We start from the raw sequence: 13,534 nt of genomic DNA, 5'->3' as shown, positions 1-13,534 counted from the left end.
GGAAACTATTAGACCTCAATATTTTAATTTAGACTGTAGCGAATTTAGCATATTCACACAACACGACGTTTTCAAGTTAACAGTGTATGGGACTCCGTGTATGTTTAGAAATCTAAACAACTAAAAGAAAAAGAAAAAAAAAAGTTAATTGTTTACTTATTTAGCAAAACTATAGGCTATGTTTCACAACTTATGTGGAGCGTAATAAAATATACTGATGCAAATCATAACAATAGAAACCTTAACATGTTGTTGGGAAACCAATTGGAAGACAGAGCGCAAGAACTAAACAATAGCCACAGAATATTGTTTCTACAGTTATGTTACTTTGTAGCAATAAAACAGACTGATTATCTGTAGGAAAGTGAGACTACTTTCAGCTTTTGGTAGCTTTTTACTGCTCCAAATGTCACAAAATCCCTGCAAGGATCACTGATATTAGTCTTCCTGGTGAAATAGTTGTTGGTGGGGAAAAATGGAGAAGAGATGCCACAGCAGAGCAACTGTTCATATAGAACCAGAGCAGAAATCGGAACATTTTCATATATCATGCCAGAGATCTAGTTTCTTGTTTTACAGACCTTTCAAAAGTATTCAGTTGTAAGCAGGCTGAGATTACCAAAAGAGCTTTTAAATTTCTGGGTGGGGTGCTAGTCCGTTCGGTTCCAGCTAAGCAACTGTTCTTAGATTAAATTTCTTTTGACAACATCTCCCTCAATGGACAAATCCTGGTTTTAACCCTTTCTTTATGAACTCATGTTTGACTGCAGGCTTTGCAAATGCTCATTTTGCCTTAGGTGACCATTGCATTATGTATTCATATCCGAAGCAAAACATCACAACTCCTCAGTAATTTCAGCTTTGTTTTTCAGCTGTGTGGTTGTTCACCGCCTCCTTTCTGTCTGTAGATTTACTACAATGCTTCAAAGAGTAGGAGTTTACCTTGTTCTAAACAATAAAGGCTGTTAACAAGAAGATGGGTCACTAAACACATTTAAAGGAACGATAATTCTCCTTAATGTATATGCCTAAACCAGTTTCCTGTTTCACTGCGGAAATTAAATTTCTATCTTACTGCTTTGTAAAGAGCAAACAGAAAAGACATTTTTGTTACTTGACTGATCTGCATGAAACATTTCTGATTAAGCAGATCTCATTACTGCATGGAGGGATGTAGAACCTGTCATATTACTGAAACTAATGACACAAAGCTTTTTGTGGTGCAGTGCAGTTGTAATGTGCCTGTCTGGCTGGAGCCATTAGTCACATACTCTAATATGACACATTGTTTTCAAATAACAGAGACGCCGTGTTAAATAATGTGTGAGGCACTCATTGTGCATGCAAATAGAATTTACTGTTTGGGTAAAGCTCAAGCTGTTCCACCCTAGTGGATTTTTTTAAAGATACCTCAGGCAATTTTTTTTTCTGCTGTCAGAGAAATGAATATTACATTTATTAGCTTCAGGAATTTAGTCTTTATAAATCCATTGGAATGTGGACTACGTACAGCTTCCTCTGTGAGTTGCATAAGATTGGACTTAATTTTAACTTTATTTGCCACATAATTCTGGCAAAAGCTGACAAATTTACAACCAAAAAATTTTAACACCGAGTGTGCCACTATCAAAACCGTCAATTTTAAAATTTTCTATAAAAAATTACTGCACTAGTCAAAAGAAATAAATTGGAGTTTATGTTCAAGGTTTGTTACTGTCAATTGTGTTCAATCCTGTTTAGAACCACAATAACAAAAATCAAATACAATCTACAGATTTAACCTAATTAGGATATAGAATTCCGTTACCGTTAACTTAAGTTCAGTAAAAATACTTCAGCCCTCTGACTCAAACAGTGAATGAAATCACGAATCCAGGTCACGGACACAGTTGAGGAAAATTCAAGTTAGGTACACCTATGAATCCCAGCACTGTTCAAGCCACCTTAAAACAAGGTCAGGAGTTACAATGGATCTTAAAGTACAAGGCTGATTTTTCCAGATTGTGAGACCTTGGGCTGGATCAGCTATTTAGTCTTTAATCTATACAAAATACCAGATGAGTTCTGGTATTGTGTACTATTACTATTGTTGAACCTGGATGACTTAACCTTTTCTGTACAGGAAAAGACCCAGCACCCAGGCCTTAAATACCCAGATGATTAGAGCCAACACTAAACAGGCAGCAATTACAAGAAAGTGGGAATCAGGTATAATGCATTTATTGAAAATTTTCATGAACTGGAAGTTCAGGCGTCGCTTGACACGTTGTTGGGGGCGGCCTCGCTTGACACGTTGTTGGGGGCGGCGTCGCTTGACGCGTTGTTGGGGGCGGCGTCGCTTGACGCGTTGTTGGGGGCTGGGTCCACTTCTTTGGCTTCCAGTTGAACTAAAGTCAGTGACATTTCAAACAGCTACATTTGCAGGCAGCACAGCTGAAGTTCATTACCACTTGATTAGCTCTCGCCTCAAATTATCACAGTCCTCATTCACGTACGTGCCTTACATCAGGGTGCCCAAAGTCGGTCCTGGAGGGCCGGCATCCTGCATGTTTTAGTTCTCTCCCTCGTTTAACGCACCTGGATCCAATAATGGGTCGTTAGAAGGCCTAAGCAGAACACTGACATGCTGAAAAGGTTGTTGGTACCACCAGGGAGAGAACTAAAACATGCAGAATGCCGGCCCTCCAGGACCGACTTTGGGCACCCCTGCGGTTACGTTTACATGGTTATGGCAGCTTATACTGAATAATTTTTATTATGCTTTTCATGTTGTCACGATACTATATTATTGTGTGATTTCAGTTTAAGTCTAAGTAGTCTGTTCATTTTGTAGTTTCTGGTTGAAAAGGTCTTTGGTTAATAAGATGACAATTTTAAAATCATTAAGGCTGTTTGTCTCTGAAAATTTATCCCTGATTTTCTTATTATGCAGGTCGTTATTAATAGAGGTGGATGGTGATTAAATACATTCGTTTGATTACAATTACTTGAGTAAGCCTTTAAAAAAAAATGCATGCTTTAAAATAATATTACTCAAGTAGAACTATAAACTAACAATACTCTTATTTGATCACAATTTCTGACTACTCATCTCATCTTCGGTTACTTAACTAAATGAAGGATTTGTTAGCCAAAATTGTACCACCAGACACATTTACGTTTGTCTGATAAGACTTCTGGTTCGTATTTATGATTATTTTTGTCAAATGTCCAAACTTGAAGTCACCTGATATTTTTGTTGGTGAACTTAAAAATTGACTTTCACAGATGATCTGCATTTTATGTGACTGAGCTTAGGATATTTCTCATAAAAATGATACTCAGAATTCATAATGCTGGTGGAGACATAGGCAAAAAGATTTGCTGCCTTAATTTAGGCAAAAGTTGGTTCTACAGAGTATTAAGTCAGTCAGTTTCACCTGCGAATCTGCTAAAAATCACATGTCATTTTCCTTTCACTTCACAGTTAGTTTTAGTCTATAACGTAAAATTCTAATAAAATGTACTATTGTTTGTTGTTTCAATGACCATAGATGTGCAACAGTTCAAGATATCTCAATACTTTCGCAAAGAACTTTATCTTCCACCTTCCTACTGGAAAACCCCTGCAGTTTACAAACATATGAAAATGCTCTGGCATCATGCTTTATGTCAAATCTACCTTGAACTGGGCTTGGATCTAAGCCATAGCCTCTGTCCTTCGATTTTCTTACTCCCTTTGAGACTTTTCAAAGGCTGCAGCAAGAGCACGGCCTTGGCAGCAGGAGTCACCTTCAGCCTTCTCAGTAGCTCGTTTCCCTTTTCCATAGACACACTCTTTAGGGAGGCGAAATAATCTTAGGCTCTCTGTTTCTTGCTTGGAGAAACTTTATGATTAGAGAAATGAGCCCGGGCATGGACACTTTTGTTTTTTCCTTCTTTAAAGAATCTTTTTATTTAATTAATATTTCATTGGCACAAGTGGTCTCTATCCATTGGTAGCTTGACAGGAAGAAAGACAGAGGGAGTTGTAGAATCAAACCCAGATATCTGCATTAAGGACCATGCTTTCTGAATATGATGCTCTTGCTCTACCACTGAGCCATCTGGTGTCCAGGCTTCTTCAGGGTATTCCAGTTCTGCAGTTTTAACAAACAGTAATTTTAAAGGTTTTCTGTAGTACATCAGTACAGAAACTCATGATTAGACTTACCCGAACGCTAATTTACTAGCAAGGACCACATCACAAGTAAGTGAGCTTAAAGGTTTAATGATGCAAGAGATTTGGAATTGAGTCATGCAGGATGTGAAGAATGAATCTATGGATGGAAAACAAGCAATTATCTTTTTTTAAGGTTTTGTTGGCTCTAGTGGCCTTTATTTGAACATAGTTCAACAGGAAAGAGGGTGAAGACATGCAGCAAATGTCGCCATGCCGGGAGTTGAACCTGCAACCACCGGCACGAGGACTATGGCCTCAATATGTGGGTTGTGCTTTGTCCCTGTGCCACCACAGCTACCAACAAGCAATTATCTTGCAGGAAAATACATGTCAGCCAATAGAAGCAGCTTTGTAGGTAACAGAAAATAACAGTCTTTTGACTATACTAAGCAGGCTATCTTACCTTTGTATTGTAAAGAGTGCATTTGTTTTATTTTGTCTCTGACATAGGTTTAAACACACAACCTATCCAACACAACAGCTGTTTTCAACACTTGGTCAATAAGCAGCTCAGTGGAGGAAGATTTGTAATAAATGTTTTAGCTAAGAGCAGCAGCAACAGCTTGATAACAGATCTTCCACATGCTATATCCATCTGTTCAGGGTTTCAAACCAGCTCAATATGTTAAGCTAAATATACAGCATCAAAGGATTTTTGTTGTACCGTGAAAGGGATCATTAACAGACACCAAGGAGAAGTCTGACCTGGAATAATCATATCATTGCTGCTTGTCTCTCATATTTATTGTCAGTGTTGTTGAATTTACTATGACACTTTTCTAGGAGAAACACTTTATCTTTGAAATCCAGGCTATAATTAATGAAAGAAAGGCTATCTGGAAGTATTACTATCACAAGAGTGACAGATTCAAGTATTCAAGTCATGAATGAGGCTTCTATTTTGTTTTATAAAATAAGGATCCCAGTGTGGGAAAAAGCAGGTTTGCTGAAAAAGTATTAAAGAAACACAGTAGAATATGTAATTAAATGCCTTTATTTTACATTAAATGCAATACAGACCAACAGGTTGCAAGCAATTGCAATGTTTATCAGGGTCACTGTCTGCTTGGGTGGACAACAATTTACAAACTGGAAGTGATTGTTTTGGTGGGAGAAAATATCAGGGATGCTTTCATTGGGTCCTGAAGGCGACTTTACACCGATTGAATTCTTCAGCTGAGAGCAAACAGAGATTTTAGAGTTCGGTCACGGAATAGTTTGAATGTGGAGCTGAAGCAGCATGTAAATGCGAAACAATTAATAATAAAGTATAAAGTTTAGATTTTCATCAATAAGGACAGGAAATGATTATTAACAGGAGTATATTAGATTTATTGATTTATTTTTTTGATATGACATTTTTATTTAACTTCAATTAAATGTAGCTACATTTAATTTGCAATGCCGGTTGCTGGTTGTTTATTGGTGTTGTTTTGCTGAACAGTTCAACAGTTGGACTCTGTTTTGGTCAGTTTTTTAGATTGGCCAAAAAAACTTAAAAGGGGAAGGGTGTGGGACTATATGTTTACTTCTGTTCACTCCTTTTCAGACAAGGAACAGATGGAAGGGATGTCTTGTGGATTTATGTTTTCATGCTAGTTTGTTTTGCTGATTCTACTTCTACTCTGGCTTCTTCCAACAGTCCTAAAATTGACTTCTAGGCTAAAATAATTGTCCATGTAAATCTGTGTTGTCCTGTGATGGACTGATGACCTGTCCTTACAAACGAATCAACAGTGACAATCATCACACATTTAAATAGTTTTTAAGTTTTTAAATATTTTGTGACCACTGCTGTGCTCTCTTGACAATCTCATTGACGCCCCTAGAAGCATTACTGTCATGAAAACTTCACAAACATGTCATGCTCGGCTTTGTAAACTGTAATGGAAGGTTATTAGAGTGTCAAAAACAGCGGTATTCTGTTGCTTGCCTTTGTGTTTTTGTCCTCTCTGCGAGTGTCAAGCTGTCATGACAAATCCCTACAGCAGACTCCCAGTATTCCTTATGAGAACACAAAGGATTATGATGTTTTATGTAATCCTTCACCACCATTTCACACAGAGCTTCAAACTTTAGGTGGCTGTTTCGAATGGAAATTCATGATTTGAAAAGTCTAGGGTCTGAGATCCTGGCTGTAGAATCCAAATCTTGATTTGAGCTCCTTTAGAGGCAGTGCATGATATTTGCAAGCCTTTGTACCACAGCTCCACATGCCTTGATATTTTCTAATTGGTTTTGTCCTAAAACACTTGTGTGATGTTGCTTCTTTCCAAACTGTTTTCACTATGCTTCATGAATCATTGCATCTGTTAGCAAAGATCTGTACTTCTCAGCCCTGAAATCTGCCACCTCGTATCAGTCAGCAAAAGCACATATGGAGCTGAGTAATAATCGTGTTTGCTTAAACGTGCTTAAACATTTGTTAGGGCTGATAGATGGTAACCTTTTTTTTTTTTTTTGTAAATGCAGGATCACTTGTTTTCTGCTTTTAGAAGAAAGGACATGTCCTGTGAGCTTGAGACAATAAAAGGAAAAATGTTTTACAGCTGCTGGAAAGTACAGTTGATTTTGTCCTACGAATCCTCCTCAAACCCCTGCAAGGCCCCTACAGCTCACAGCTGATAGGTTTGATAGTTCACACTGAAACATCGGGACTGCTAAATTGGATTTCTCCTCAGTAAAAGGGGAGTGTTACACTCCTTCTACAAAATTCTTTCTTGTTCTCTTTCTGCTTGAGCTTTTCGAGCGTCATGAACAACCGGGCGCCATCACAGAATGAATTAGGCCAGGGGAGAAGAAAGTTTTTACTCTGTTTGAAAGCTGACACGGTAAGACGCACAATCCTAGCCAAGGAAATTGACAATTTCAGTTTCTAATTTTCTTCACCTCGGCCTTTCCAAATGAGAGGAGTAATACCTTACGCATTTATGGAAAAACAGACCATTGACAGATTTATCTAGCTACAAAAAAGACGCACAGTCTTAAATTAAATGACACTTCTTGAGTAACTTACCAATTCTGTGTGATATTACACATTAACTTAAATGTGATCTGTGAGTAAAAAATAAAGTTCCGGAACAAAATTAATCTAGGATTATTATTTTTTTGATTCACACAAGATTTTGTTTTTCCTGAAAAGCAAGAAATAAAAGACTTGTCCAGTTGTACTTTTTTGCTACTTTTCAATGTCCATTTTTATGTCTGACAGGAGCTAAAAACCTTTATTTTTATTTTTTTTTATTAAACTTATTTATTTTTTTAAGGAAAGTGATCATTTCTTTTAAATGCTTGTTTTGTCTATTCTGATTCCTGCAACAGTTAAACGGACTTTCACATGAGTAGATTTTGAGCATCACTGCTACATGTTCAAAACACAAAAGTTATTTTAAAATAAATGAAAAAAAAAATTAAGTACAATTATATGAATGCATGTGTTGGGATAAGTCATGTAAGGTTACTGTCTTACATTTAATGTCAGGCTCTCTAGACCCTGAGACCAGATAAAAGAAAACATTCTTTTACTGTAAACATTTTTGCATTATAGTGCATTTTAAAATAAACTTTGTTAAACTCTGGTGTAGATTCTCAGTCATCCAGGGCATGATGGTTTCTGCTCTTTCTCTCTTTCTTTCTAGAGGAGGGCCACCATTTCTTGGCTTGCTGCTTGCTTGAGCAGGAAAAAGGCAGGAGGACCAATGAATGCCAGTCATCCATTGTTTTCTTCTGCAAACAGTTCTTCTGGAACGACTGCATGTCAACACCAGCCAAGCCACAACAGGGAAACGTTCCAGAATGCAACACACAAACTGCTCAGTGAAACAGAAAGACACAGCTGATCTTGGGATGTATGCGCAGGATTCATGCGCACGGAATACACATTTCTGTTTTATTACCTTCTTTGTAACACGGAAATGTTTTAAGAGGGGCAACGGAAAATATATTTAAAGTAACAACAAAGTTAAATTGACTGTGTGGCATCAAGAAAAGTGGTAAATGAACTTAATTTATAAAAAGGGCCTTTCCTGTCATAATGAACATTCAAAGCACAAGGACAGATGTGACCAAAACTTCCCTTTTTGCCTTTGTTCAGGCTAGGCTGAAAATTAAAGAGCTAACACTGCACATGGACATAAAGTCAGTCCTCCAGTGAAAAATGGCAGTGGCAGCATCATGCTTTGGGGTGTTCTTTTATGATGAGGGAAAACTGGTCAGAGTTGACAGGAATATGAACAGAGCTAAATATTTGGTAATTCTCTAAGGAGATATGTTAGAAGTTGGAGGTTCACCTTCCAGCAGGATGAGACTAAACATACAGCCAGAACTACAATAGAGTGGCTTAGAAATCATATCCAGATGTTAAAATGGCCCAGTCAAAGCCTGCACCTAAATCCGGTAGAGTCTCTATGGCAACACTTAAAAAATGGCTCTTTGCGACCAACTTCCATCCATTCTGATGGCACTTGAGATGTTTTCTGGAAGGAGAATGAGGCAAGTGCCAGAGACTGGAGAAGGAAGCAGTCCACCATTTAGAGGCTGAGAGCCACGGCCTCGAACTTAGGAAAGCTGAAAACTTACAATTAAGAAACAGTAAAACTCTGACATTTTATGCTTGCTTTGAGTATTTCTTGTTACAGAACTCCTAATTGGTTCTCTGCTACATTTATTTTGCAAAACATTACTGATAAGTGACATCCTTGACTTCAACATACTTTCACACCCCAGTGAAACCCCTAGGCTTCCTGGGAAGAAAAGATAATTACTGCAGATTTGCATTTTTGTGGACACTTGAGTGGCACAGATAAAAGCTGTGAGCTATTATCGCATCAACATTATACGGATTATGCTGTTAATTACGCTTCATGCGATCTTTGTGTGTACATCACACAGAGATTAAAATGGAAATCAAGATATTTGAACACAGAAGCCATTTCTTCAGCCTCTGTCGATGTGGATGCGTATGACACCAACATGCTGTTTGAGTTACCGTGGAAAATTCAGGCTTTTGGAAATAATTTGAACATTTTTGACAACACGGCACTCACAGGAAGCATGGGATTTTTTTTTTTTCATTGCAGTTCTTCAAAAGCTGCAAGTGGCGGTTCTCAGTACAAGTCCGAGAGACTTCAGAAAAGTAAATGGGTTGTGGCCCAAGCACAATTGCCTCAGTAAAAACTGAAACCAGACCGGGTCTCTAAAATGTTGCAAGTTAGGTTTTGTCTCAAACTCCAGTCCTCAAGGGCCGGTGTCCTGCAACTGAGCTTGGACTAAGATTAAGACTGGAGAAAAGCAAATCGCACGATCAAGTATGATAATAATTAGATTTAAAAATGATTCAAATCAAAAGCAAATAATTATCAACTTTGATCTGCTTGTGAATTAAAAATGACCAACTTCATCCAAAGATGCCAAAAAAAAGACATGCGCTTTGATGTCGATATACCACCACCAGTAAAAATCAAACAAACAAACAAAAAACCAATTTGTTTGCAGAAAGGTAGAAAAATTCCTCCTTTTATTCAGGGATAACATCTGATGATGAGGAAATAACAGGATACCTCAGGACTCAATCATTGGAGAAGCCAGTTCCAAACCCATGGGAGGAAAATTCACACAGAACACTTTAATGCAAGTCCAGTGAACCACCAGAGAGCATTTAGTCTGTGTACACACATTTCAGAAAAACACTTACAGTAGAGTAAGACTCTGAACCAGAGTCTCACAGCAATATTCTCTTTCTGCACAGAAATCTCAATGAGCACAGCTGTCCCAGTGTCAGTTAACTGTCATTTTTAATTTATTTGTATGTTCTGAGCCACTGGTTTGAATAATGTTAAATCATTTCAAATTCAGCATAATTGTTTTCAAATGTTTTTCAGTGGTTTCATATGTAATATTGTCTCATAGATAATTTTTTATTTATTTTTTCATTGAGCGGATATGTTGTTTTTAGAATTTGTGATTAAATGTGGAGAGATTTCTGTTGAATGCATTTTATTTATTCTGTTCTTGTTCAACTGCAATAAAATATTCAGTGAATATGCATTTATTGAACAGCCCATTGCATCAATTAAAGTGATGGGTGAGGGCAGTAATGGTCAGAAATCCCACACAGGCCTCTGATGTGGCTCCTTGTAGCCCCGCCAGTCATGCCTCTTGGTTAAGTTGTCAGTGTAGGTGAACATTTCTTGTTTTCGTAGGCTTGCATTTGTAACCTGCTTTTTCAATTTCTGGATGAAAGACTGATTAATGCTTTGTTACATTTTCTAAGATAGGGATAATGTCTTATGACCAAAAACCTGCTGTAAACTTTATCAGAGCTTTATCCATAACTTGTCTTCTGTTGTTGAACACATTTTATTTATTCCGCTCTTGTTCAACTCCTTGGTTTTATTGATGTTTGCTCATTTGCTCAGAATGGCCGTGTGCATCCTTAGATTATATTGCAAACAAGTGGGGTGTCTTTACAAATATTAGGATCTTTGGGGGTATTGGGAGGACATTGTTCAGTTGTATCAGAGTAAAACACAACATAACACAAATGCCTGGTTCTGACAGTTGAAACCTGAACTGTCCATACACTGGAAAGACATTGCAAACCTAAAGTTTTAGAATGGCCATTACAAAGCCCTTATTGTAGTCTTGAAAAGAATTTGTTGGTAGATCTGAATAGGCATGTGAGAGTGAGGTGGCTTACATGCCTGACTCAGTTATACCAGTTCTGTTGGGAGGAATGGGCCAGAATTCCAGCAAACTATTGTGAAAAACTTGTAAAAGTATACCCAGAATGTTTTACCCACGTCATACAGTTCAAAGGCAAAACAACCAAATAGCAAAATAGGAAATATATGTAAACTTCAAATTTTAAGACATTCTTTACATACCATAAATCTCTGACATTCTCACATTGTTGTGGTGCTTAGCAAACAGACATAACTTTTGACATTTGCTCTGACTAACTTCAGACAGTGAGAAAAAAAACTGCCTGAAGTTTTTGTATGCTTCTTTTTATTCAAATGTGTATATATATATATATATATGGGAAAAATACAAAACAAAACCATGTATACTTTTTCTACCACTTAGCATTCAGGCTCTACTTTGTGATGGTGTATCACAAGTAACATAACATTTATCATAAAGTAACATAACATTTGTGTGGGTGTAAAGTGACAGGATGTCAAAAATTTCAAAGGGTATGAACACTTTAGGTTGTTCTAAGTGTAGCCATAATGAGCCGAATTGAGGACATGCCATGCTTTTAGGAAACCAAAACCACAGTAGACGTGTTTTCATTCACCATTGGTCTCTGTTTGAACTGGGAAAGTGGCTCCAGTTTACTCAATTTATATTGCAAGTGAATGCAAAAAGATTGCAATGCGCACAAAGCACCAAACATTTATTGCAGTTGTACATAGGTTGAAGACATACTGTTATTACACAGGTTTTTAGAAAGTGGCTCTGAAGTATTTGTTGCCAGAGCTTTTAAACCAAGAAAGTGGCGATGCAAACAGATCTTGATCGAGGTCAAATCTGAGTCAGAGAGAGAGGTAAAAAAAAAAGGAAAAAGCTGGAAGAGTCAGTAAAATGAACCCAAACACAAAGAGTCACTTATCTTTCTTTGTCTATTGGGATAAAGGATGGAGATATTAGTCTTGTGGCACAGAATCACAAAAAGCGAACATTACTTGTTTCTGTAGTCAAACAGCCAACCACACAAACGTTCAACCCAATGTTTTTCAGAGCCCAATTTTAATATATTTCTTAAATGAACAATTTAAGGCACATGAAAACATTTTGTTCACTGTTACAAAGAAAATATCCACAAGGCATCTTTGGGATTGAATGAAAACAGCTAGACATACCTTTCCCACACAAAAATATTAGTTTTATTAGTTATAAACCACAGAAAATGTAAACTTGACTGTGTGTAACGTTCAGATTTTTTAAGGAAACTGAGGTATAACAGCTGGAAGAATAAACCCTTTCTTAGAATATTTATATTATAACCTCATTTTATTATGGCTTACTTTCCTACTGGGTACATTAACTGACTTTTTTTGGTTAGATGTTAAGTTCCAGTTTTTTTCTAAGCTCATGAAAGAGGATAAGAATCATAATATTTACAAGAGGACTGATTCATACTTACAAATTGAAGCTTTAGTCAGATGTATGTCATAGATGTTTTCAGACAGATTCTAAGAAACTTTAAATATCCTCATAAAATTTATTCTAACAAAGTTGACCAAATATTTCTTTAAAACCGAAGAAGCACATGCAAGTTGTTAAGAGTGGATTCAGAGAGGAACAGTAATGTACAAAATTCAAATATTATTAATTACAGTTTTATCAAATGCACTATTTGTAGCACCTTAAGTGTTTTGCGATTCTGCACAAAAGCACCTCTGTGGTTTAATTCAGAGCATCACTTGGAGCATGCAGAGAGGAACAGAAGACGAGAGGGCTAGGGAGGGGAGAGGGCAAGGTTTAGGGCGAGTGGATCCTCTCTTTAATGCTGAAAGTATGCCACTGTCCACCACGGCATCAAAAGTCCTTTTCATGATGTCACTCTCATTACAAGTTAAAGTCACGTGATTCTGGCCCTACGAGGGCAAGGAGGAGATTCCCCTGATCAGCGCTTTTAAAGGAAGGGTCAAAGCGTGCTTTTCTCTTTCTCCCAGCTTGTTGGATCTTCTTTGCAATAAAGGAACATGGGATTTTACTTCATAGGAGACAATAGGTGGTGGCTGAGAGGCTCTCTTCATGTGGGTGTTACTGTTGACTCTCTGACCCTGTCCTTCAGCGGGGGGGGGAAGACGGGCGTGTCTAGCCGAGGAAACACACAGAGCCGACCTCGAAGCCGAACCTCTGGTTGGATTCCCCAAAGTCATTCAGCATTACGTCAATGATGGGTAACTGGTCGATGCGAGGTGTGTTAATTTCCAACACTGTCCTTGAATAGCCCTGCTTCATCTGCACACAGAGTGAGAAGAAAGAGATTTATCATATGATCCAGAGTAGTTTCAAGTATCTTTCAAAGTATTTATTCAGTGCCAGCTGGAGTTTTTGACAAAAGAAGCAGTAACTTCCTAGAATTAATCCACTATTCGTTACATCAGGGATGTCAAACTCATTTTGACTTCAGGTATAACAGCTGGAATGTATAGAATGTATAGATAACAAACTGTTAATAGATTGTATGTCTGCTTAAGCTTAAATGATATTCAACAACTTTTCACATGTGGTCCAATGGAAATAAAATTGAGTTGATTTGACTGATAAAACAGTATTTGAGCTCACAACTGTCTAGAAGTTCTATTTCTGTTGCATTCT

General features: G+C 37.4%; 1 protein-coding gene across 2 annotated transcripts in view; it reads right to left on the bottom strand.

Annotated features, from left to right (window-relative positions):
• Positions 1-11,576: 11,576 nt before the first annotated feature.
• Positions 11,577-13,534, bottom strand: part of LOC116721688 (collagen alpha-1(XI) chain-like) — a 99,850-nt gene continuing 97,892 nt past the window's right edge. For both annotated transcript variants that reach the window (XM_032565577.1, XM_032565578.1), the window contains one exon: positions 11,577-13,174. In XM_032565577.1, the coding sequence (XP_032421468.1) occupies positions 13,028-13,174 (147 nt within the window). In that variant the 3' untranslated portion in view covers positions 11,577-13,027. The remainder of the gene's footprint in view (positions 13,175-13,534) is intronic.

The sequence above is a fragment of the Xiphophorus hellerii genome, chromosome 6 (assembly GCF_003331165.1).
Source record: "Xiphophorus hellerii strain 12219 chromosome 6, Xiphophorus_hellerii-4.1, whole genome shotgun sequence".
Lineage (NCBI taxonomy): Eukaryota > Metazoa > Chordata > Actinopteri > Cyprinodontiformes > Poeciliidae > Xiphophorus > Xiphophorus hellerii.
The sequence above is the reverse complement of the archived record's forward strand: the minus strand, read 5'-3'. Positions and strand labels throughout refer to the sequence as shown.